Genomic DNA, 24,920 nt, shown 5'->3' on the forward strand with positions numbered 1-24,920 from the left:
TCCGAACACTTGTGTTGTTTAACTCTTTTCATTAACCCAAAAAAACCGTTATCATTTCACAATGAAGTTGTTAATATTTTATTATAAAAAGGGCCGGCTCCATCTGGTGGAACGTGGATCACGGAAGGACGAACGGTCATAATTTGACTTGTTAATGGCTGACGAAAGAGGAGGTTGACCTTCACTTTTGACCAGATATGATTGCACTTGTCGTCCAGTTTTCAAACCTGGAAACGTAGCGCAGGGCTAATTGGAGGATATAAGCAGCAAGGCTTGGGTCTTCCTTTCTATCAACTACAATTTAAGGCTATGTTTGGATAGGAGAAGTTGGGCTCTTGGGCTCTAGAATGATAATGAAAATGAGTAACGCCCTCTTAAGTTATTTGGTTGGTGGAAGTTCTATTTCTATTCCGATTTTCATTTTAATTTTAGTCGGAAACCAAATATATAAAAAATAATACATGATCATTCATATTTCCATTTCAAACTGTTGATTCTGATTCTAATTTCAATCGCAAACCAAATGACAACTCCAGCAACATAAGGTTTTATGCATTTGGAAAGTAGTTACCATATAAATGTTGCTAATCCCCATGGTGAAGAAATGTCAAAATTAGATAACTTGGTCCTTCAAAAAAAAATTCACTTTCCATGTTTCTCAAAAAAAAAAAAAAAAAAAACAGTCTCCATGAAAAAAATGCAGCCTTTTTGTCTTTCTTTCTTCGTCTGGCCGCCATTTTATATTTCAATTAAACCTGATCACAAATCTTTAGAGAGATAGATCTTCTGCCTCAGGTCTTTATCTGCATATTGGATTGCATCATTTTATTCCTTCTATTTACAAATTGATATCCATCCCGAAAGCCAAATTGCTTAAGAAGAAAAAAGTTCTCTTATTTCAATTCAATGAATCATAGCCAATATGTAGTTTCCAGATATATTACATAATGTCAAGGTTGACCTGTACCATTTGATTTTCATTTTATCTGTAAAGTTCTAGTATTCATCCAAGACAAAACAGCCTGCATAATTTGTTCTAGAAGCTCCCTTTCTCGATGGTCCGATCATGAATTATGAACCAAACCGATCACCCAGAAGAAATCTAAAATGCATAGATACTGAAATAGACCAATATTCTTGGTCAATATAACAGTTTTCATAGGAGGAATTGTTAATCGGGTACTAATGTATCTAGAAAGCAAACTTTTCTCTTGATAATTTGGAAAAGATAGTGTATACAGAGAAAAATTTCCTGTATAAGCTTGAGCAAGTGATACCGAAGAAGCTACATACAAGAACTTTTTCTTTGAGAACGCAGTAGGCACCAAGTGCCTAAAGATTTCATTAACATAATCCTGAAGACTCGAGTCAGCCATTCTGAATGGAAGCTGATGAATCATCCCGTGCCTGTAAATGGGGAAAATGTGGTGGTGCAGCTGAATTACCATCACCAACTTTCTTCAATGACGGTATTAATGGTCGAACAGGTGGTCTCAATGCATCATCAGAAGCTAATATGGAAGACTCCACCTGCATCACATGCAGCTGATCAATTTGAATGCCATGCTCCTCTCCCACCCCCGTCGAATTTGGCAACTTAGCAGGGTAGGAGATTGGAAACTGAGAGGCACCATCTGTTCCAAACTTTGTACTTAATCCCCTCTCACGAGGTAGAGGAGTTAGAAAAGGACTGCTCTCTTCATCACCTTCCAATTGCTTTCTGTAGAGGCTGCCATCTTCCACATCATATAAATTTCCTGTGCGCACTTCCTGAGCTAGAGAACAAGCCCAGCAAAACATCCACTGGGCGTAATCGGTCAGCGAGGGGGAGCCGAGACATGGAGTATTCCCAGGAAGTTTGAATCTTTTCCTCATCTGGATCCTCCAGAAACCACCATAAACCAAACCAAAGGCGCAGAGAACTATCCCTGCAGTCCCCACCATATCACCAATAACTTGGTCATGAATTTTCAGCGCTGAAATGTTGAAAATCCAGAATGGAGCAGCACACAGGAGAAGGAAGGTGACAATATGGACATACATGTTCCCAAATCCAAGCCTTTCCATGTTCCAACCAAAGACGCAGAAAGTACAGAATAAGGAAAGGCAGCTCACAGTAATATCATCCCCACAATCAAATAGCCCCCCTGCCCACTCTGGTTCGCTCACTACAACTCTTCGATCGTTCAACGCCAAGCCGACCATATTATAGTGCTTAACATCAGCACTAGAATTTCGACGTGGTGATTCTTCATCCGAGTCAGAATTGTACTCCCTGCCAAGAGGACTGTATACAGTGTAGGCACCGGCAATGATGGTTGTCGCAGTGCCGAGAACAACAAAGAAATTTTCAGCAAATTCTGGTCGTCGTGTCCTTGTATATCCCCAGTAGAGTCCACACAAGGCATACTGAGAGAAACAGGTGATGTGGAGGAGCACAAGAACCACCATCATATGAGCCCACTCGTGAGGTCGGTAAGCTCCACTCTTGCAATATGTTTTTCTAAGTCTTATGATGTCTTCTGATCTCCATCTGCATAGAAGAACAAAGTGGTGGAACAGATTTGGATGTTGATATAGACTCATGAGCGTGAAGAGAGCATTGAGAACTTGGTTGTTGATCTCAATCCAATGATTTCTCGAGGATTTTGTGGGGAATGCTTTATCTAGCAGTCCAAGCAGGAGTAGGCCCAGCATAGAGGCAGAGATGGCAACACATACTAACCAAATAAGAAGAGCAGCATTCATGGGATGCTTTATCCATTCCTTGCAGATATCCACAAGAGAAGCCCAGTTGATTTTCCTGATAAAGTTGATATGGAAATGCTGTTGCGTGCCAACAGGAGAAGAAACTGAAAGCGAAATCTCCTCTCTTTCATCCACAGTTCGCTGGAGGATGGTTAATGGGGAAGAGAATCCTAGTTTCTTAAACCAGTCTCTTGAGAGATCAGCCCTCAAGAAATCGAGAAATCGTCTCTTGTGATTTTTCGGATATGATAATTCCGTTTGATTAACTGATGGAATGGAAACACGAATGCTTTCAATGAGTTCGGTGGCATCTGAATTCGTGCCCAACTCGAGTTCTCTGAGGATTTCCTTGGTGTACTCGTTGCCATTTGATAACATCTCTCTGTTCGATTACATAAAACACCCACGAACCCTTGCTTCGCCACTGTTGTCGAGTCCCCTCCGAAGAAGTAAGTGAACAATCGACTATCCTATAACTCAATGGATTTCAACAACCTTAGTCAACCTCTCATCAAAATTTCCTGCAAAAAAAAAAACACTTATCAAGTTATATCATCACCACCTCTCTCATAACAGTAAGAATTCGGCAGAAAACTTGTTCTATAATATAACTTTCTGATTTATGAAGTTCAATAGATCAGCATTAGCTCGCAAGTTTTTCCAGTTTCAGGAAAAATATTTCGCAAAAGTGAAAAATAATTTCGTTAGGTACTGAGATTTCCATTTTCTTGGGAAAAAAAATCAGAGATTTTCGAATCACCCAGAAGAAGAGTTGAATTAGGGAAAAAAAGAAAAAGAAAAAGACGAAAAAACAAGTAAGGATACGACTACATTCGAAAACCAAATATATATAGTTAGGATCAAGATCTATTCAATATATAACCGATGTGGGACTAAACACGTACCGGTCCAGATCCTCACAAAAGATGGCAGAGATTGCATAGTATAGTTCCGGCAAGAGAACTGAGCATCGGAACTCCTCCCGTCCTCCCGGCGTGAAAGGAAATCACCCAGAAAGAAGCTTTAGAACCAGAGAAGTTTCCTTGTTAGTGGCCCTTGAATTGGGAAGAGAAGACTTCGACATCACCATAGCGGGAAGAAACGGTCAAGCGCGGCTCAGCAGACGCTCCAACCCACGCCGTGTCCAAAAGAGAGCTCGGTCACCACTTTCCCCAGTATAACGACAAAAGGCTCTTGAGACGACCAAACGGGAACATTGGAATCCAACTTTAGAATTTGGGAACAAGGAAAAGGAATAGCGAAGCATGACCATGTCAAACCCCCAATGAGATATCGTAGGATATGAGCATCAGTTTGATCAAGCCAAACCTGCTTGCAATTATTGACTTGGAAACGCCCACCACTTTCTTCCCATCTTTTCTGACATTGGTTTCTTCATTTAAGAACCTGCTGCGGTCTAATGCACTCAGAGACTCGTATTAGTTGTCGCACAAAACCATAGTTTAGAATTTAGGGCAGAAGCTTCCAGTCAGCAGGCACCATGTAGGCATAGACCATTCAAACAACACGGTGGAGCGGTAGGAGCAGAATATTGGACTGGTATTGGTTGCTAGGGTTTATTTAAATATTGATTTCACAGCTCCAAAGAGCTTGTCTTAATGGTTCTATAATTGGTTGCGTTTCTGAAGTCGTCATGTAACAACCGAATTGGGATCATGTCTTGCAGCTCATCAGATAAAAATTCAAAGAACGAAACTGGAACAATCTGACATGAAGAACCTGAAAATTTGGTGCAAGAATATGATACCTCTTCGAACAGCTTCCTCTTGGTTGCATGCCATTGTAATGCTGCAGAATACCGGGATTTAACGAGATGGGATGCAATTCTAATAGAATCTTGTCCTGGATATCAGATTCGAGAGGCAAACAGCATGGACCAGTCCGTCAAGAAAATGCATGCGATGCAACACTATTTGGATAATATTTCTGGAAATACTTGGAAGAATTTGAAGCCACAGTGCTCACAATTATTACCCCAGATAATCAGTTGGCTTAAAACTCCCGGCTCCAGAAATGACACTGATTATAGTCATTATAATACAAACAAGATAAGAAAGATTACATGAGTACCAGCAAAGCTGGTTCATTTCATCCACAACAAGACACCTTAATGTAGCAGCTCCTGCAGAAATGAGAGATCTTCTATCATGAAGTGAAGATCATCTCATAAGCATCGTTTGCATGACTGATTCAGCATTTTAAACCTCATTTGCAGGTGATTAAGGGTCTGAAAAATTTTGGCATTCATTTCAGCATAATATACTTCTCATGAGCTAGGCACCAGAGACTTCATTGATGGTGGAAATGGAACAGATGAGATCCTCAAAAGATTGGGTCTGTGCACATGAAAGGAAGGTAATTATGGATGATAATTGCATGCACAAATTGGATATCACTCATCTCTACACCAAGGACAGGTGTAGAAAAAAATGATCGCTATATCAACAACAATTTCTGTGAAGATATTCTATACAACAACGGAAGCATCAAAAATGGATATGTTGGCTAGGATATCACGCTCCATACACCATGACAACATATTATCTTATCTTTGTATCACAGATAGGACAGGTGGCTTCATTGTTTCATCTTTACCTTGTACTGAGGAGTCCTTGACGATGGGCAAATGCCGTTCCGGAGCTAAACCACCTGAAGATCTGATAGGACTTGTTAAATTGGCCATCCTGAGGAGGGATTGGTTGGAATCGCCCTGTGAAGAGCTAGGGCTTGATCTGAAGGAAGTAGACCCAGCTTCACGAGGCAGAGGGAACAGCATTGGTGGAGTGCTATTGTTCATTTCCTTCAAGTATAATTTATCTTCCACAACATCGTAGTAGTCTGCTGTCCTCACCTCCTGAGCAAGAGAACACGAACAACAGCAAAGCCATTGAAAACAATCTGCAATTGCTGGTTTACCACAACAGAAGGTATTTCCAGGAAGGTTAAATTTCTTCCTCATCTGAATCCTCCAAAAACCACCATACAACAAACCAAAGATGCAGAGCAAAAAGCCTGTGATTCCCAATGTTTCTCGAATAACCTCATTGTCGATATTGACAGCTGCCAAGTTGAAGATAAAAAAGGGAGCCAGACAAAACAGAAGGAAAGTTGCTATATGAACATACATGTTACCAAACCCAAGCCTATCCATATTCCATCCAAAAATACAGCAGCTGCAGAACACTGAGAGATACGCCAGAGAAATATCATCCCAGAAATCAAACAGTCCCCCCACCCATTGTGGGCTACTTTCTGCAACCCTGCTTTCATCACCTACAATAAAAGAGTATCTCTTTTCTAAAGATTTCAGCCGGAGATGAGCAGGTCTGCTATCAACGGCAGAGCTAGTCTGACCCTTTGCTTCCTGATCTATTTCAGTCTCATATTCCTTCCCGAGGGGGCTAAGAATGTTGTACACACTGGCAATTGCTGGTGCACCAATTGCAACAGATATGCACAGGCCAACTCCAATAGCAGGTCTTTTGGATCTTGGGTATCCTAAGTTAAGACCACACAAGGCATACTGAGCGAAACAATTGATATGAAGAAGAATCACTACGATCATCATATGCTTCCAGTCATTAGGCTTGTTTGTTCCATTTTTGCAGTATATTTTTCGGAGCTTTAGAGCATCTTCTGGTCTCCATCGGCACAAAAGCACAAGATGGTGAAATCGTTTGGGATGTTGATAGAGGCACATAAGGGTAAATAGTGCATTGAGGATTTGATTGTTGACTTCAAACCAGGTGTCTCGTTGGGATTTTCTTGGTAACACACCATTCAACATTCCAGTCATGACAAGGAACAGGATAGCACCTGAGATGGCAACACAGGCAATCCAAACAAACAGCACCATGTTCAAGGGATCTCTTATCCATTCCTTACACATTCTCCATAGAGAAACCCAGTTGATTTTCCTGGCAAAGGGCACACTGAAACGTCCAGAACGATTTTGACTTACAGGAGAGATATCATCTCTTTCCTCTGCCATCCGCCGGAACTTGGACGAAGGGGAAGACAACCTACTGGAAGATCCAAATTTCACAAACATGGATTTACCTGGAAAAGCTGCTGCCACCCTCAGAAATTTATTCCTGTGTTTCTTGTCATCTAAAAGTCCTCTTTGAGATGTACTAACATGAACAGAGATATGATCCTTTGCCTCGTAACCACTAGGTGTTTTTGCTGGCCCAAATTCTTCCTGAATTTCATCTGTGTGTTTCACATAACCACTTGAAACCATTCTCTTGTTTAGTATCAGAAAGCCTGATTTATAGTGAATGTTTTCTGGGGATTTTCTGTGGCTTGACGAAAACTAGCCCTTCTGACTATAAGATCTGCACCTGCTCTTCAATCTCAGTGTAAAAACAGAAGAAGCATATCATATTTTCATTTATCCTTTATTATCCTGATTTTCATGAGAGAATAACCTGAAACCAAACCATTCAAAATAACAATTACTAATTTCCTAAGCAGTGCAAGGCTTCATAAACCTTTGTTCTTAAGATCAGCAACCAAGGCTACCAAATTATCAGCTATCAATTGTATTTTCTTCAGAAAGTTAATCATAGATTCCTAAAGTAGTTCTGTTTTACATCAAAAGGGGAAAAAAAACCATAGACTCCTAAAGTAAATTCTCATTTGATGATTGCAGCAATCTATGCTTACAGAAGTCAACTGTAATGAAGAGTAAAAACACTAACATGAAGAAGCTGACATGCATAAAAGAACAAAATTAGATGATAAATAATATGAATATACAAAATGTCACCCATTTTTTGGTAAAAAGAAATTATACACCTACGTTATTAGCTATATTATTATGATTATAAGAATTAATATGTCAAAAATTAACTATTAAAAAGGTTTTTTCGAAGTACTCCCCGTCAATAACTCAAACTAAGTTTACAAAGAGTTCATAATACTGGCAACTCAAAACAAAAGACATGAATATTATTTGGTTTGATCTAATTAGATCCAGAACACAGAACCATAGAATTCAATACTTCTGTACACAAATTTGGTACCTTCAAGAAAGGAAGCCCTAAACTTTAAGGCTAGAAGCACCGATTAAACTACTCTCACATGAAAAGAACAACAGGATCTACTTCAGCACCAGATTTTTACTAATTAAACCTACACTTCCTAACCAAAGCATGCAGATGTAAAGCGCGATCCATATATTAGGTCATCCATAAAGCAACAAGCCATGAAACAAGCAGGCATATCATCCCCAACAACTCAAAAATATTCTGTATTTCGGCTAAAATTTTGATGCAGAAAGCTAGCTTGGAGAATATCGAACCCTAGTAGAACAAAGAAAGCCTAATTCAAAAGCCAAAAATATACGCACACTAAATTCTGGAGAGAGGCGAGAAACGATGGAAGCCCCTCCTCATCTTCATCCTCTTCAAGTGCAGAGAAGCTTAAAAGGATAAAAAGCGGGTAAAGGTGAGCCAGAAAGGGAAATAGGGAAGAGAGGTGCTCGAGGCGAGCGCGTTAAAAGCTTCGCATGCTTAATTTTCTTGAAGGGAACCTTCCGCTCCGCGTCAAAAGCACGAAGGCTGAGAATTTTGAACAGTTGGCGGAACTTCCAGAGAAGGAAGAATGGACAACACAACACAAATAAATAAATAAATAAAACAATGATATTTCCATCCCCCCGTGCCTTCCGGGAAAGGAAAAAAAAAAAAAAAAACCTTTCCAAATATATAAAAAGGAAAAAATAAATAATCCAAACTCACAAAAAATGAAAATAAAGTGTACCTGTTTTTTTTGCAAAATCTCCAATTGATTCAGAGCATAAATTCAAACTAAGAGCTGCTTCTAGTTCGTGTGGCCTAGGGAAGTAATAATTTTTTTTTTTTTTGAGAAGAATGGAGGTTTAGAGGACCAACCATATTTAGAAAAAGTATACTAAGTAGAAGAAGAAAATAAAAAAGAAAAGATAAAAACGGGCGAACCAACAAGCCCAACCAGGCCATGGAACAGTCCAACAAAGTACATCAGCCCAGCCAGCCTAAACCAGCCCATTTCTTATCCTCCATTCCTCGTCGAGCTCTGCCGCTCCTGCGACTTGGTCACAGCCCATTTCTTAGCATCCTCATACACCTCCGTGATTCGACATCGTCGCTGTCTCCACTCTATGGCTCGGCTGCCGTCGCCCTCGAGCACGAAAGCTATGGCCACCAGTCTTCATCCTCACCTACACAGCACCTCCATCACCAGTCTTCATCCTCGTCGCCTCCAATACCACCACTTTGAACGTCGACCTATTCCTCACCATTGACTGAGATAGGCAACTTTTAAGACTTTTTTCCCTCCCACCACTTCGGCTTCATCGCGAGGTCGCTGCTCCACCCATTGTCCCCATCCGCTACTACTGGGCGGCCATTCACAGTTGCCGGCATGGAAGGCAAAAGACTCCAATTGCCAAGAATAGGGGAGGTTGGAGGGTAGAGGCTAGAGAGGAAAGAGTTGGCGGGTGGGGGGCCAAACGGAACGCATCTTGGTCCATCTCTCTCTCTCTCGAACCTTTCCCAAATCTCAGAGCTTCTCTCTCTAGAAAATCCTAGAAGCAAATGGGAAGTAATTATATCTTCGAAAATCATATAACCTAGTTCAACCTATTTATTGAGCGTTCAGCTGCTGCTTGCACCATGACAACCTGACATTACAACGTAGTGCTGCATGATTAAAAATGAACTTTAAGTTGACAGTGTTCTCTAATCACAGGGTTAGCAGGACATCCGTTTCAGGCAGAATGCGATCCAGTCATTTGAAGCATTATTGTGATAAACCTGTCTATGAGAACATATAAAATAATCAAGCCCCACATAATTTCAGCCTTGGGCATGTACAATGTATTGCAGTAATTCCTGATGCTGAAATTTCAATTTCAAAGCAAGCCCAGCTCGCTCCCACCTCCATGCAGTCATAACATAAACTAGCCTTTCTACGTAAGTTATATTTGCTTCCATATCTGCCTCTTCTTCAATGTCCCAACTTCATTTAACAAACCTTCATCTGTATTTAATGCAGTCACTACTGAGGAAGCCATAGACTTCTTTAGTTCGGCAGTCAATGGGCCTCGACCGCGACTTCAGAGAGTACATAACCCCCTGTTACAGAAAGGAGCAAACAGGAACAGAGGAAAAAGAAATAGAGAATAAGAGATATTCAGAAGGTTCCATACAACAGCCACCATGGTTAGCACAGACAGACAATCTGCTGTGACACAACTGACTTTGGGGATAAATACCAGGGTGGCCTAATGATGATACCTGGAGAGAGAAGGTTCAATAATTATAAAATAAGCCATCAGCTGGCCCGCATATTATAGAGGAGATCACAACGGCAGTCTTTCTAGCACCACATTAGTGGCTCACCGCTCCAAGTATTTATCTACTCCTTCAACTGCAACCCCTTGCAATTTAGATGCAACCCAAGCACCGAATGGGACTCCACAAAAGACTTTGGCACTTGAAAAATTTTCATCAAATAATCCCTTAAATTTGTTTTAGCAAGGACACGGATTGCCACTTTTCACATACATTTTAATTATTCTTAGAAAGTGATGCACAGATGTTAAAAATCTATTCAGATCTTTGAAAGGCCAAGTCAAGAACCATCCTGAAAAATTGTTGGGGATAGATTGGTGGTTGTTCCACGAGTGCCTGAAATGGCAAAGAACAGAAACCAATGGACCTGAGATGGTAGCACTATATCAAGAATGCTTCTTATTGTTATTGAGGACTTCACTATTACCTGATGAATCAAGACAGTGGATGGAGTCATCCCAGGTACTGTGTTAACCTCTATCACCAGTACCTGAAAAGAGCCATATTTAAAATAAATTAATAAAAATATATCATACATTTGTCCATTTTTTAGCATGGCACACTTTCAAGGGATAACTATTTTAGTTGTGTTCTTTGCCAAAACACATGATTCATCATCCAAGTCAATGATCCACATGGCTCACCTTGTTCCCCATATTTTGAAAGATAAATCAACCAAAATTCAAGTGAACCAGGTTGTTTAGCAACCACCAATTGACACAGTCATCACGTTCCATTGTTGAAATCTGTTCGCTTAAAATGACCATTTGTTTCATAGGTGATGAGTTTCCAAAGCATATTTTGTTTCTAGATGTTTAGGATGTTATAGATCATGAAGAGTGCAATGGATCATTAATTTGGATGTCCTATCACACAAATTTAACTTCAGGTATAGCTAAGTAGCTAGGTTGTGTCCAGTTTACGCTAAAGCTGCCTTCTTTATATACTTGTACTATCAGATTTTAATTAAAAAAAAAACACTGGTAAATAATCTTGAGAATACATGTATTATCAAACTAAAACAAACCTTGGTTGAAACTTAATTTATTTCGGAATTTTCCATGGCTATAAATCATGTAAATTTTTTAAGAGGTGTTGGATGCACTGATACACTCCATGCATCCTAGCCCAGTATGGGCAAGAAGTGCAACTGGAAGTTCCGAGTTCAACTATGTAGAGTAGGCAGAGAGAGTAAGAGAGATTGGAGAGCCAGTAGAGTTGATCCCAAATTCTTGGGTCACTGATATCTTGGGTATACATTTGTTCGAGTTTGCTACACTAACAGTCTAACTGTCCTATAAGTATTCCAGTGCCGACCAGACACAGATGCATGCACAGCAGCCGCGTACACTTGCAATTAAGACCAATTGTTTCTGACATAGAAGAGATACAAAGACAGTAAGTTCGCTTTTTAATTTTGAAAGAAGTTCTTTTTCTTAGGTTCTTTAAAACATTAGCATAATATCATTATCTGAAAAGTCAAATAGTTCCTAACAAAACAAAGTCGAATAGTGACGATAGAATATTCAATTAATTGAGAAGATCAGCTTACCTCCCCACTGTATGCATTCACAAATGCATCAATTCGTGAAAAACCTTCCAACCCCAAATAATTTGCTATTTCCTCAATCCGCTGTTTGCATCTTTGCAAGGCATCATTACTGAAGAAATTGGGCAAGCGATCTCCTCAGAAGGATGATACAGTACAGGTTCTTTTGAAGACAAAATGCGCATGTGAATGAAAGTCTCAATGCATGTTACTTTATCAAGCTCCTTTTGGTCATTAGCATATTAGTTGCAAAGTTTAAAAGAGATAACAACAATAAACTTCATGACGGATTTGTCCCAGCAAGGAGTACTAGTTACGTAATTTATGATATATGAGCACACAATCTGTGAGTTCATGCACCCGCAACAAGCAGAAATCTGTTAGAAGCATCAAGAGAGTGCACTTTTGTTAATTAAAAAGCTTCCTATGTGATTATTCGAGAGGGAGTACCATGATTCTGATTGTCAAACAATGAGAGGGAGTACCATGATTCTGATTGTCAAACAATGAGACGCTTCATCCAACCTACTTAACCAAATCTGAAAAGCTTTCATTACCTGCTGTTACACTGTCCAGAGTTTCCTCCCAATAGTATAAGATGAATTAGATTTTCCAAAATTAGGTTTTAATCAAGGATAAATGTTATACTCTAGTCATCACGTGTCAAAGCTTCTGATAGAATTTGCACATTGTTCATGCTATTTATCATGTATCAAGGTTCCATCTCAGCAAAGCACAGATATTGTGGGCAAACTAAGTTCATTTTAGCTCCAATGTCAAAACTGCCATCAAAACTGCACAGCCACATTTTATGCGCACAATACAAGCTATTCTCTCTGTATTCATATCAATATCTCTCAATTATGTTAAGTTCTTATCAAATAAATTTCAATATGGAGAAATTATTTCCTATATTGTGAGAATACATTCACATCCAAGTCAAGGCACTTGACAAGATGTTTTTGAATTTTTTATATGTAGACAACAAAAGAATGCAGAGTCTCAGTGACAGATGATATTTCAATAGACTGAAGTGCCAAAACACTAACAAGGCAGCACAATAAAATATTAAGGTTTGTAATGTATGCGTATTTGCTTATACATACATACCTACATGCATGAATGCACATACAACTACAAGCTTTGTCTGAAATGTTTTGAGTTGCTTTCGTGGAACCTACTCCACCTATATTGCTAAGGAAACACCGCTCTACGCCAGCTTCAATAGCTAAAGTTGACTCATTGATGATTTTCTTGACTTACATTTGGATAATAGTATCTAGAGATTAAATCAAATGCCAGATTCCTGCATAATGTCAGGCATCCTAACCATCCAGTGAACACAAAGCTATAATGCCTCAAAAGTAATTAGAAAATGAGTTAGAAAACTCCATCCAAACCACTTTTTGTATAGCCGCCCAAACCACTAAACGTACTTCTAGAAGCAATTAAAATATAGGTGAGATCAAGGATTTTAAAACAAACCTAATAATTGTTGCTGGAGGTGGTGTCAAGTTGATGCCAGTTCCACCTACAAAACAGTCAGTTTTAGTAGTCAATATCATTAGCTTAAAGGAACATATATAGTTGTTAAATATTATGTGTTGTCATTCATGCAACTAATCTCTACGATAACATAGTACATGTATAACAATATTACAGAGAAGTTCTTGACCAGGCTACAACCAAATTAAAGATTGTCCACTATCACCTACATTTGAGACCCTTCTTGCTAAAACTTTGTCCACTTGAAACTAAATTTTATAATCAGGCATTTGCCTGATTTAAAGGCTTCATCTAATTAAATTTTTGGTCAAGATCCCAGGTGATAGGTTTAGTAGCAGAGTCTAGGTTTTAAGACTTGTTGATGACAAAGGTGGAAGAGAACCTTGGGTACACTTAAGGATAAAAGAAAGCAAGGCAAGTTCAGATAGAAAATTGGTTCAACTGCCTGGTTGTAGGGTGGGGTTTTGGGATCTCAATATGCATGCCCAGGGTGAACTAAAGGCTCACTTGAATCTATTAGTCACCTGTTTATGCTCAAACAGATGGCTTTTTTTTTCAAATCTGTCTACTTTCCCCCAAATATTAGTCATAGTTAAATGGTCCTTCAATGTAAAAAAAATCCTGCATTCAAGGGTTAATTTTGTTAGAAATAAATCTGATGAGATGATGAAAGGATTATAATATAGTTACTAATACCACCCTACATACAATCACACTACATTATCACAATAGAATCAGTTATAGCCTAATATTTGTCTCTCAGTATTCCTGCCTAGGATAATAATGTGGTGATATGCTTGGAAAATCCCTGTCATCAAACCTTATTACTCCTAAAGTAATCCACATAAGTATGTTTTAAGCATTCACAATATGGCCCAAGTTGTTGTTGCTGAGTTCAAAAGAAGTACAGCAACCTCCTTAACATAATGACTTCCAGCTTTCTGCTTTCATAACCTATCAGCGAAACTTATGAAGGCTACGTACCCAGCAAATCACAACCAATGGATGCAATATTTCAAGTCTCATTCTCCAAATCATCATTTTAGATGTATATGTGCTTTTATTAACATTCATAATACGTATTTATAATATATATGCATAATATATATAGGATATGTACAATACACACACACACAGAGGAATAGATAATGATGACATTTCATCACATATTCCAATTCAAGGCCTGAAAAATATGTCCGTAAGTGTGCTCCTGCAATTTTTTCTTATAACAAGTTAAAAAAAAATATCTTATTATAACATTAGCATGTGCTACTTGAGATCTTATATTTAAACCCAAACTCAATAAAAAACATTAACTTTTTTAAGAAGAAAAAATACATTGCAATCAAGGTATGACGTACCAGTACCGGTAGGCGTACCGGTCGCCTACCGGACCGGTACGGTCCTATATTGAACCGGCCAATAGCGCACAGCGCGTGTGTGCGACGCGCTCCACAGCCACTCTATGGCATTTAGCCACTCTGTGGCAAATGCCTAAGAATGGCATCAAATGCCACTCTGTGGCATTAAGGTGCCAGTTTGCATTGGCCGAACCGGATGGAACCGGTCTGGTTCCGTCCAGTTCGCTCTTGTACCAGCCGGTTCAAGCTGGTACGGACCCCATACCGCTCGATTCCGGCCCCAAACCATTTTCCATGCTTGAACTGGTCAAGGACTGGACCAGTCCGATACATGTTGAACCGGCCCGTACCGGCCGGTTCAACATACCATGGTTGTAATATTATTAATATCATATTGTACTGAGGACCCAGTCAATATGAATTATAGCTGCAACTGCGAGCATGACATAACACACATCATGTGACATGTATACTATATATGGAATATTTAAACTCAATTAAACACCTGCATGTCCAATTCAGGTGGAATACCTAAAATGTAGATATCCATATAGAGACCTATATATATTGTCCCGCATCTTTGTTGCCATTCCCACTTTACTGATCTGAAATATAGTTTACAGGGTACATAGACTAAAATGAGGTCCTAGAACTAATGGTCTAAGGCACAGGTGATGCCCAAGGTTATTTTCATTATAACACAGTTATCATAAAGAATAAAGAAGATAAAAGAAAACAAAGCATTCAACGAGCAGGCAATGTGGAAAAGGTACAATTTACACATAACATGCTGTTCTATATAATTAAACTGATCAACTAAAAAATAGCAGAGCACATCCATGGAACCATGATTGTCTGTAAGATTAGGCATAGGAAAACATACCTTGGAATTTCTCCTCAAGCGATAAGATGTCACCAGTTTCTTTAACAGTAATGCTAGGACTCAGTGAGCGCATTTCTCCACGTTTACCTATGACACCAACTGTTATTTCAACCCATTCATTGTGTCCTTCCCATATTAGACTACGAGCACCATCATTTGCTGATTTGGATGAAACAATTATTTCATCCGTCTCAATGAAAGGCTCAAAGACTAATGATTGTGGAGGAGGATTTGGCATCTCAATCACCCCGTGTGCCTAGCACATACAATTGAACAGGAACTTTTGAAAATTGCATTTGATTGAACAATATATTTTTAATTTATTATCTTAGCATACTATGTATTTATGCAAGAATAACTTAAGAATTTCCAACAAATAAAAAAGAAGTTGATAAGCAAATTTTAGTCTAGAAAGATGCACTTGATAAATTCTTTTCAATATCTAGAGGTCATGTGCCTGATGATAAATATTTTCAATATGATCATGAACTGCCATGCTAAAATGACACTTTGCCCTGTATACTATAGCATAGCTTTACCGGCCAGGGTTAAATTGAAAGGCAGATCATCTTAATGTGTCTCCTATCATGACAAATAAACTTATAAATCCTGAAGATGAGAGAGATTTATGCACTGCACGTTATGTTAATTTAAAAGCCAAATTCGGATTAATCTAAGTGAAGGAACTATAGGTAAGCTACCAAACATATTATGATGCCACTAAGGATTTAAGTAGGACCACCTGCATGCATGATACCATGCCCAAAGAAAAAAGAGGACATAAGTAGCAATGCAATAACAAGCAGCTTGCCTGGTGCCCAGTACCAACCCAGTGCAGAATGCTGATACTGGCCCGGAACTGAACATTAAGGGGATGTGTTCTTCATATCTGAGATGCATTTGTACATTTTTATGCCAAATGAGAATGCTTAATAATTAAGATCATAATTCACCTGATATCTACATTTGTACTCGTATACATTAAAACAAAAGGCAGATATGGATATGATTATGCATATTCTGACTAATATCCATTTAATGAGTTGACCATAAGGAGCCAAACAAATGACTGGAGAAAACTTAAGTTCCACTGGCATTATATCTGCCTTTAAACAAAGGACCTACTTACAAGACAAATTCCTACCCACAATGTCTGAAAAACCTAAATGTAGGAGTTTGCAGACCTTTGACAAACTATTAGCTGGAATTCGTGGAAGAAAGTTCCGCAATGCATTTATGTATACTTCCAAATCCTTCACAGTGCTGCAAAACAGTGTGATTGGTGCATCAAAACTCATGCAGATGCAGACTAATAAACACTATGCCAGTCTCAGGCAAACAAAAGTACATATGGAGAGTCACAATTGTGTGAGCATTCACATACCATAGTCTAGCAACTCCAGTCGAGCATCCATCACGAGCTGGTTTCACACATAATGTTTCAGATTTGAGCTTTGTCGTCAAGTCATGCCAAATATCAAGAGGAGATGAATTTAGTAGCTCCTCTTTACTCCTTACATCCTTAGGTATGGTAAGCACTCCTGAACTTGTCAGCTGCATTCAACAGTGGAGAGAATCACAAATTCTAGCAGATTGAGAATGTAAATAATAAATGCCACATCATAAAATAAAAGATTAAGGTAGCTAGCTCTTTAGCCAAATCATAGATACATAAATCTCAGGTCTCATTCACATAGTTGACAGGCATAAATCCATAAAAGAACAGCATTTTGCAAAAGAAATAAATAGGGCTGGGCACCGAAGCATGCCAGTTCATGCCAAAAGTTGGTATGATATAATATGGCAGGCGCATGCCCCACAGTTCTTAGATCATTCATATACATATAAAGGAAACTTAAAGATTTTCTGATGCGACTCATAGGCAGACCCAAAAGGAACACTGCGACCTGAGGTTTGTTGTTTCCTAGGCACTACTTTCAAGTATGTGTATTGTCAGAGCAAGTAATGTATATTGTTTTCTGGTGTGACTCATTGTAAGAGGCTAAGAGCAAAATATGCAACTTGAAACATGCCTCAAGCCTCCGTTATTGAAAACCTATATGAAGAGGCATGGTGGAACATGAGTTACCCACAACACTATCTTGAGCTTAATAATCTTGTTCTTGCAAATTTTTAATAGTTCAGCCAATATTAAAACTTGAATCATTCCATTTAACATAAAAACAGAAACAAGACACCTGCATAAAGTAACTTGTGCAAGTTATTCTACAATTCAACATCACAAATAGAGCTATTTCACCTCATAATGAATATACTTGACAGTTGATACCAAAGCCATTTTCATGTTTAGCTTATACACCGACATTAAATACATAGGTTGAGAAACATAAAACCATTCAATTAGAATAAATTAATTGGTATGCATATCCATCCTTGAAAAGTATTGCAAATAGCATACATGGCTAAGGGCTAGAGATGTTGACACTTTGTCCATGCAAATTTTGGAAGCCATTGATCCAGGACCTGAAAAATGTACTATTATGACAAAAGCCCAGCTGTATAGCAAAAGAGTATAAGTTAGAAGATAGAAAACGATCATGAAAGCTCAAACCTGTGTAAGGAACTCCTGCAGCCTCCAATAAAGCTTGAAGGGTACCATCCTCACCAATACCACCATGCACTGTAGATAATGGCAAATGATGATAATCGAAAGAACTAAAGTAACCTTATGAAAAATAAGGCATCAATACACAACAGAAGTTCAGTTTCTTTGGCTTTATTCTGATTATAAACTAGAACCAAATTAACAGAGACACTCTTTGATCAGTAGTACGCAAACAAAACTATTGACAAAGTACGAAGCATCGATTGATCTTACTTTACCATAGACTAATGTACTAGCTTATTTTGCAGTACATAAGGGAAAGAGATATTAGGCTTGTCGGGAAATTACATTATACCACCATCATCTCAAGTGACAGCCTGTGCCAGTCCAAGTCAGGCCAGTACCAGGACCCAGCACAGCACCGCTTAGGGCTTCTTTTTTTTTTTTGAGATAAATTTAGCTAGAAGAAGGCTTATCAAGTCATTTTTTTTGTCTCCAAACAGGCAGCATGCTCCACGCCAGACACTCATTCTTGCTCTCTCTCCCCCCTCTCTCCACCCAATATACTAATTGCCAAAATAAATGTAATAAACAAATAAACAAGCAAAACACAAGTATGTGTGCATTCACATGCATTTGCACGTCACACACGCTCATGCATATATATATATATATATATATATATATATATATATATATATATATATATATATATATATATATATATATGCACACATATAAGTACACATATAAGTGTGTGGGCATGTTTTTGTATATGTCTCCATCTACATGCCTATGTCCATACACATACTCCACTACCATAAAAACAAGAAGCAAGCATCACTAACTAAAATTGAAATTAAAATTAAACCAATCATAAAACATAAATTTACTGAATGTGGTATCATTCAGGATGAACCTGCAATAAACGCTACTGCTTGAGCTTCTTTAGCATACTCAATCCACTGTTTCAGTGAATATTTCACAGGAGGTTCATCAACAATGTCAAAACCCGTGAACCAACTATGTTTATTTAGAGCTTCTGCGAGTTCAGTCACCACATGCTTGCGTAAATGAGATGTCAGTGCAGCTCTAGTTGGTTCGATTGCCTCAACACATGCAGCAAAAACCTCCTCTGTTGTATGACGCAGAACTAGAGAATAACTGCAGCAGAAAATGGGTTTTAGTAATATATTTTGAAAGAACTAAAAGAATAATGTTGCACAAAGATATGCTAGGAGATAGACTCCCTGATCAAATATTAAAATTCTTATATGTCAATATTTCCAATGAACACATTGAATACATGATATGAAAGCTCTAACATTATTGGTTTAAAATGGTGATAATAACAAGAAGAATCAAGGTTATACAACTTGCAGTAAAAGCAAGCATGACCCTTTGGCCTAAAAGATTTCAACATTTAAGTAGCAAGGATTTACTTGTCTGGATCACTGTAGATATATGTCAAAAAGAACACTTACGGTAAAGACCAAACTATTCTTGAATTGGCATCATTATCTTCGTCGTGGTGCTGGGTAGATGAATATCCATTTGCAGGAGCAAGTAGACATGGAAGTACATCAACCTGAAGTCACCAAAACAATTAAAGAGAAAATAACAATGATAACAAAATTTCATGTAAATCTCAATATGCATATTCTTTGGAGTAAAGAAAATTCTAGAGGCAAGCAAATATATTATCAATAGAATAGATAGGAAAATATAAAAGGATACAGTGGAAAATATAAAGGCCAGAAAGGTAAAATGTAAGCTACTTTGAAGCAATGAATTATATTCTAAATACATAAGGGAAAAAATTCACAAAATGAAGAAACCCAGATGAGGGGGAGAAGTCTACATACACTGACATCAATGTCCATAAGAAGGCATGCCTGTCACTTAAAAAATTTTATGCACTTATTTGCAGATATTATAAACTGGTATGCTGCATGCAAAGCATGTTGCTAAGATACGAGTATGGGTGTGTGTCAGGTAAACGAATTTGATGCTTCAGATTCCCAAAAGAGGATTCACAGTTGCAATTACATGAACATTGACATGCGTAAATAAGCGCATGCATGTAAATTGATGTTTTATGTTATAGTACAAAGAGAACTATGCTTATGGCTAAAATGTTAAATTGGTGATTGAAAGGAAAAAAATCACAAACAATCCATATAATAGAACAAGTAATATCACAAAAAGATGATGATGAGGCCAAATATCTCAATATAATTAAAAAATGAGTTCTAAGAGAATTTTTTAGGCTCAAAAATGAATTTTATAAAGATAAAGTATAAAAATTTCTTGGACGATGCAAATTGAGGCTATTTCATAGAGTTCAGGTAAATAGAAGAAATCTTGGTAAAACTTTCATGTAGAGATGGTTTTGAACTTTTTAACAATATTAACATGAAAAGTAGCTGAAAAAGTATATTTTCGACACTTAACAGCACAAATTTTAACATCCAAGATGAGACATTAACTAGCTTCAATTATTTGTAAGCTTTTGCGATTTACATCATCAAAACGTTGCAAGTTAAGCCAGACATTTGTCCCGCTCATGAGAGATACTTGACGTTCTGAAGTTTCTCCTCCAAAGATAACAAAGACCTTTTGAGCTTCTCTGTTTTCTCTTTTGACGTTTGCACGATGTGCAGATTGCAGTCTTGTAGACAATGCACTCCATGACTTTCTCCATGGTACAAGACAAGGGAACCGCAAGCAAGCATGCTGGATAATGGTACGAAGGATGTTTGAATGAGAAAATCCAACCTGCACAAAGAAAGTGTCTTTGCTCAGTACATCACTTAGGGTGCATTTGGATGTCCCTCAAAATCATGATATTTTAGCTTTTCGAAATTACTAACCATAATTTTGTAATGTGAAATGTATGTTGTCGCATAAATTTTCAAAAAACACCTAAAATCATGAAACTAAGGATTTCTACTTTTGAGTACAAATTTTCAAAGTTCATGTTTTTCTCTCATTCTTATCTTCAAATCTTTCCAGTTATGAACTTTCTCTTTCCAACAACCAAGTGTCACCTTAAAAACTCAACTTTTTTTTTAAAATTCAAACATTTAGAATTATTAGAAAATAAAATCATGATTTTTGAATATCAAGCATCCGAACATAGCCTTAAACACTGATGGGCAAGAGAAAAAAGCAGATGGAATACGAGTAGGAACTGTTGGTGTATATCTCTATATCACTTCAGCACACTGAAAGAAGACTTATATATCAACTGTACAAAACGCAGGAAGCAGTTAATCATTTTTACAAAATTGCAAAGAACTTTTCTACGATTAATATCTGCTACAATCAAGAGATATGGTTATTAAATATAGAATATGAATGAGGAGACTGACTTCATTATCTGAATCAAACTGGAGATAACTTTTTTTCCTTCCATAGATAATTTAGCTTTAAGAACTGAAAGATGTGATCCAAATAACAGGTGGTATGAATGCATATTGTAATATGTGTAGTCTGAATTAGATAGTTTCGCTGATGGTGCATGAAATCCTAAATGAAGCAGATCTTCTTTGTTTAATTTGTGCACGATACTAGCAAATTAAGAAACTTGAAACATTGGAGATTTTATGTAGTCATATGGAGCATGGACATATGATTTTATGTAGTCAGCAACCCCCCCCCCCCCAAATCAGCAGGTTCAAGATTTGCAAAACCATGCTGAATTGGCCGATTCGGGGCATACCAGACTAGTGGGAGACCGACACAGTTTAGGATATTAAATCGAGACAGGTCCCTCCCCCTGCATGGTTCGCTTAGACCCCAACCCCCTCTGCCCACTCACGATTAGATTCCCTCTCCCCCTGGTTGCTTGCTGACTGTCTACCTCCCTGACGCCCACGTTCAAGGGTCCAATAAGTCCCTCCATCCCTCCCTCTCCCCCTCCCCCTCCCCCTCCCTCTCTCTCTCTCTCTCACTCGGGTTAGGATTAGGGTTTGCTGAGGCGGCCCTCCCCCTCCTTCTCTCCTTTTCTCTCTCTCCCCCTCCCTCTTCGGCTCTCCTTGTTTTGATATACTCTAGAATGGCACAGTACAGACCTATACTATGCCAAACCGGTTGCCGGCCGGTACACGTTTAGGTACCAATTTGGTGAACCTTGAGTATCTTATCAAATTTATCGCATCCACCAAAATACTTATGCATCTGTACCGAGCTGAATCGGTCGCTGGCCACTATGCCCTCCAGTACCAGTTTTGGTGAACCTTGAATAGATTATTGGATTCATCGCATCCACCAAAATACTTGCCTCACAAGTTTTAGGCCATCAAAGTCAAGGTCATCATAGAAGGACCTTAGAAAAAACTTCATTTTAGCTATCAAATGATATATACTCTCCAACATAATATTAACCCTTTGAGCACTTCTCTCTGCACACATACCTTCTCTGCATATTGAATTCTAAAAAGAACATATACTTTTCATACATCACTTAAAAGGGTAAATTCTTGCAGTTCTTTTCTTAACAAAAAGAAAAAATATATTGGGGACACCACCGCTAGGGATCAAACTCTGGACTGCTCCCAAGTGGAGGGAGGCATAGCTAGCTAACACAAGGCTAAGGCTGTTGGTTCATGTAGTGATTATTTTGCCAAATTTGGTCATAATAGCTCGATGAAATGATGGACATTTTGGGTGAGAATATCAAACAAAGCGAGCTATAATCATCATCTTCAAATCACCAGCTCTTTCTAGTGTTAAATACCCACTCCATGATTACCAGTTAAAAATGTTTTCTTCCAATTATTATTTTTTTTTGCAACAATAGCTTAACATTTTCAACTTTGCCATGTTAATGTTAGGTACCATACTGATATGATGCTGAATTGTACCATACTGACACTCGATACACAAATGTGCACTAGTTCGGTATTGGTATAGCATTTTTTGGCTTTTCTTATTATTTCCTCCTTTTGTTTTTTAGGATTATTTTAAGATTTATGGATGTTTAAAATTATTGTAGTGCACTTTTAGAGTACCCAATTAAGCCTTGGTTGCTGTTCAAAGTACCTAGTTAAGGTTTATGGATGTTCAGAGTACTTTTAAAGTATCCATCCACATGGGGAAAGAAGGAGAAAAAGGAAAGAAAAGAAGAAGAAGAAGAAAAAGAAATAAAGAAAGGAAAGAATTGAAGGACGGGCAAAGAACAAAAAGGAAAGAAAGAAAACGGAAGGAAAGAAGAAAGAGGAAATAAAGAAAAAGAGGAAAGAAGAAGAAAATGAAAGAAGAAAGGAAGGGAAGAAAAAGGAAAGAAAGGAAGGGAGAAGGAAAACAAAGGAAGGAACAAAGGAAAAAGGGAAAGTGAGAAAAAGGAAAAAGGGAAAGAAAAACGGGTAAGGGGTCCGAACTGCTCCAAAACGAGTCTAACCAAGCAGTTTCACTTGGTTCGTGCCAATTCAGGCCCTTTACTGGGCCAAACAGCCGAATCGACCTAACACCATGCCGGTTCAAGTCAGTATGCCTTGAACCAAGCGGTTCAAATCAGTAAGGCTTTCCTTTATGTTAAGTGGTGTTTTAACCTATTCACCATCCACTCATTCCCTAATTAAATGTTGTTATAAGATCTTCCACAATCTCAGTAGCCGCTGGAGATAACTCTCAACTACTTGGCTAGCTTTCTTATTAGTATCATAATCTTGATGTTGCTGAGCTAACAAAGCATTTCTTCAAAGCATCAACATTGCAATCAATGAAGCCCCAACTTCATATACACCATCATGACATAGTAAAATAAATGCTTCAATATAGATAATTAATAATGTTACCCTTCTCTTCCTAATTTTATTTTAATAATGCATGTCCTAAATTTTGCTTCTTTAATAGAAACTGCATCATGAAAAGTAAATTATGAGAGTTAAGGTCAGCCCTTATTCCCACAACTGAAAAATCTATGAATCTATCAGCAATTTATGTCCCACAAGCCACAACTTTCATTCTCCCTTATACAAAGGTTCTATCCTATTAAATATGACCAACAGCACAAGCTCTAACACACACACACATATATATACAGATCACCACTGTAGCTTTGGCACACATAGATCAAGATAGCCTGAAGTAGAGTTCCACTGTGTGTCAGGAAAAAAATATATAATAATGTCATATATATGTATAAGATCGAGGCTTTACAATTTCAGAAAAATCTATCACCGTTACATATGATATCACCATAATATCACTAGTAATCCCGAAGTGGATGTTGACAGATATCAACAGTAATAGAAAAAGGGTACCTTTGAGGCTTGCTGAAATAAAAAGCTGGTTTGCTCCATCCCACTTATCTAGGTCAAATAAATGGCAACAACAGCATAGTAGCAAAAGAAATTAGTAAGCATCATATAAAACTTAGAGAGGGTAAATCAAACAGATACCAGTAAATAAGAATGCCGCAGATAACATGAACTTGTCTCTTACCAAGTTGATATCAGTAAATATGATTGCACCCGACTTAGTGAATCCGAACTTATTATGGTTGTCCACTGATGGTAATACATCAACAGGATCAGGTAAAAACCAGCCATCAATCCTGGCAAAGTCACGCAAATGGAGACGTTGAAATAACAAGGAAGCTCCTTGTCTGATACATTCAATTACATCAGTTGGAAAGCGTGGAGGAGTGTGGTAAGCAACCTGTGAAAAATATGATGGTAAACTTAAGATAAAGTTTTGAAAACCACATGCCTAGTTTAAGTAGAAGTTTAGAACACATGAATATGTTTGAATGCCTGGCCAATATTTGTAAACATAATTTGGTAATGGCTTTCAAGAAGAAGGAACCGAAAACAATGACTGGACTTTCTCATTTAAGTTACAGCCATCATAACAAAGATGCAGCTAAACACAAAAGAACACGAATGAGAATCTCAAGGAAATATAGCTGCTAGTACTGCAACATATTGCTATATATAGT

The 24,920-nt window shown here is 38.0% G+C and overlaps 3 protein-coding genes across 6 annotated transcripts in view; all 3 read right to left on the minus strand.

Annotated features, from left to right (window-relative positions):
- Positions 1-1,119: 1,119 nt before the first annotated feature.
- On the minus strand, positions 1,120-4,543 carry LOC120110165. Its single transcript, XM_039124338.1, has 2 exons — positions 3,654-4,543; positions 1,120-3,269 (listed from the first exon to the last, which is right to left on the minus strand). The coding sequence occupies exon 2, from the start codon at positions 3,124-3,126 to the stop codon at positions 1,369-1,371; it is 1,758 nt and encodes a 585-aa protein (XP_038980266.1). The 5' UTR covers positions 3,127-3,269; positions 3,654-4,543; the 3' UTR covers positions 1,120-1,368.
- A 110-nt stretch (positions 4,544-4,653) lies between these two features.
- LOC120110166 lies at positions 4,654-8,433 on the minus strand. 2 transcript variants are annotated; one of them, XM_039124340.1, is made up of 3 exons: positions 8,123-8,432; positions 5,365-7,199; positions 4,654-5,105 (listed from the first exon to the last, which is right to left on the minus strand). In XM_039124340.1, the coding sequence occupies exons 2-3, from the start codon at positions 7,010-7,012 to the stop codon at positions 5,092-5,094; spliced, it is 1,662 nt and encodes a 553-aa protein (XP_038980268.1). In that variant the 5' UTR covers positions 7,013-7,199; positions 8,123-8,432; the 3' UTR covers positions 4,654-5,091. The 2 variants fall into 2 exon arrangements, with proteins under 2 accessions (XP_038980268.1, XP_038980267.1); XM_039124339.1 differs by having other exon boundaries at positions 4,672-7,199; positions 8,123-8,433.
- A 1,088-nt stretch (positions 8,434-9,521) lies between these two features.
- Positions 9,522-24,920, minus strand: part of LOC103702084 — a 29,932-nt gene continuing 14,533 nt past the window's right edge. The window contains exons 11-25 of one of the 3 annotated variants that reach the window (XR_005510938.1): positions 24,425-24,640; positions 24,244-24,291; positions 20,498-20,752; positions 19,459-19,562; positions 18,894-19,138; positions 17,981-18,049; positions 17,828-17,892; positions 16,793-16,962; positions 16,593-16,671; positions 15,409-15,664; positions 13,144-13,189; positions 11,662-11,770; positions 10,537-10,599; positions 10,053-10,445; positions 9,522-9,890 (exon numbers count right to left, since the gene is read on the minus strand). Coding sequence is in view for 2 of the 3 variants with exons in the window: in XM_008784375.4 (XP_008782597.2) it covers positions 10,365-10,445; positions 10,537-10,599; positions 11,662-11,770; positions 13,144-13,189; positions 15,409-15,664; positions 16,593-16,671; positions 16,793-16,962; positions 17,828-17,892; positions 17,981-18,049; positions 18,894-19,138; positions 19,459-19,562; positions 20,498-20,752; positions 24,244-24,291; positions 24,425-24,640 (1,806 nt within the window). In the remaining variant the exon portion in view is untranslated. Of the gene's footprint in view, positions 10,446-10,536; positions 10,600-11,661; positions 11,771-13,143; positions 13,190-15,408; positions 15,665-16,592; positions 16,672-16,792; positions 16,963-17,827; positions 17,893-17,980; positions 18,050-18,893; positions 19,139-19,458; positions 19,563-20,497; positions 20,753-24,243; positions 24,292-24,424; positions 24,641-24,920 lie in introns of all 3 variants that reach the window. The other 2 variants (XM_008784375.4, XM_039124342.1) reach the window with 2 other exon arrangements.

This window comes from Phoenix dactylifera, chromosome 3 (genome assembly GCF_009389715.1).
Source record: "Phoenix dactylifera cultivar Barhee BC4 chromosome 3, palm_55x_up_171113_PBpolish2nd_filt_p, whole genome shotgun sequence".
NCBI lineage: Eukaryota > Viridiplantae > Streptophyta > Magnoliopsida > Arecales > Arecaceae > Phoenix > Phoenix dactylifera.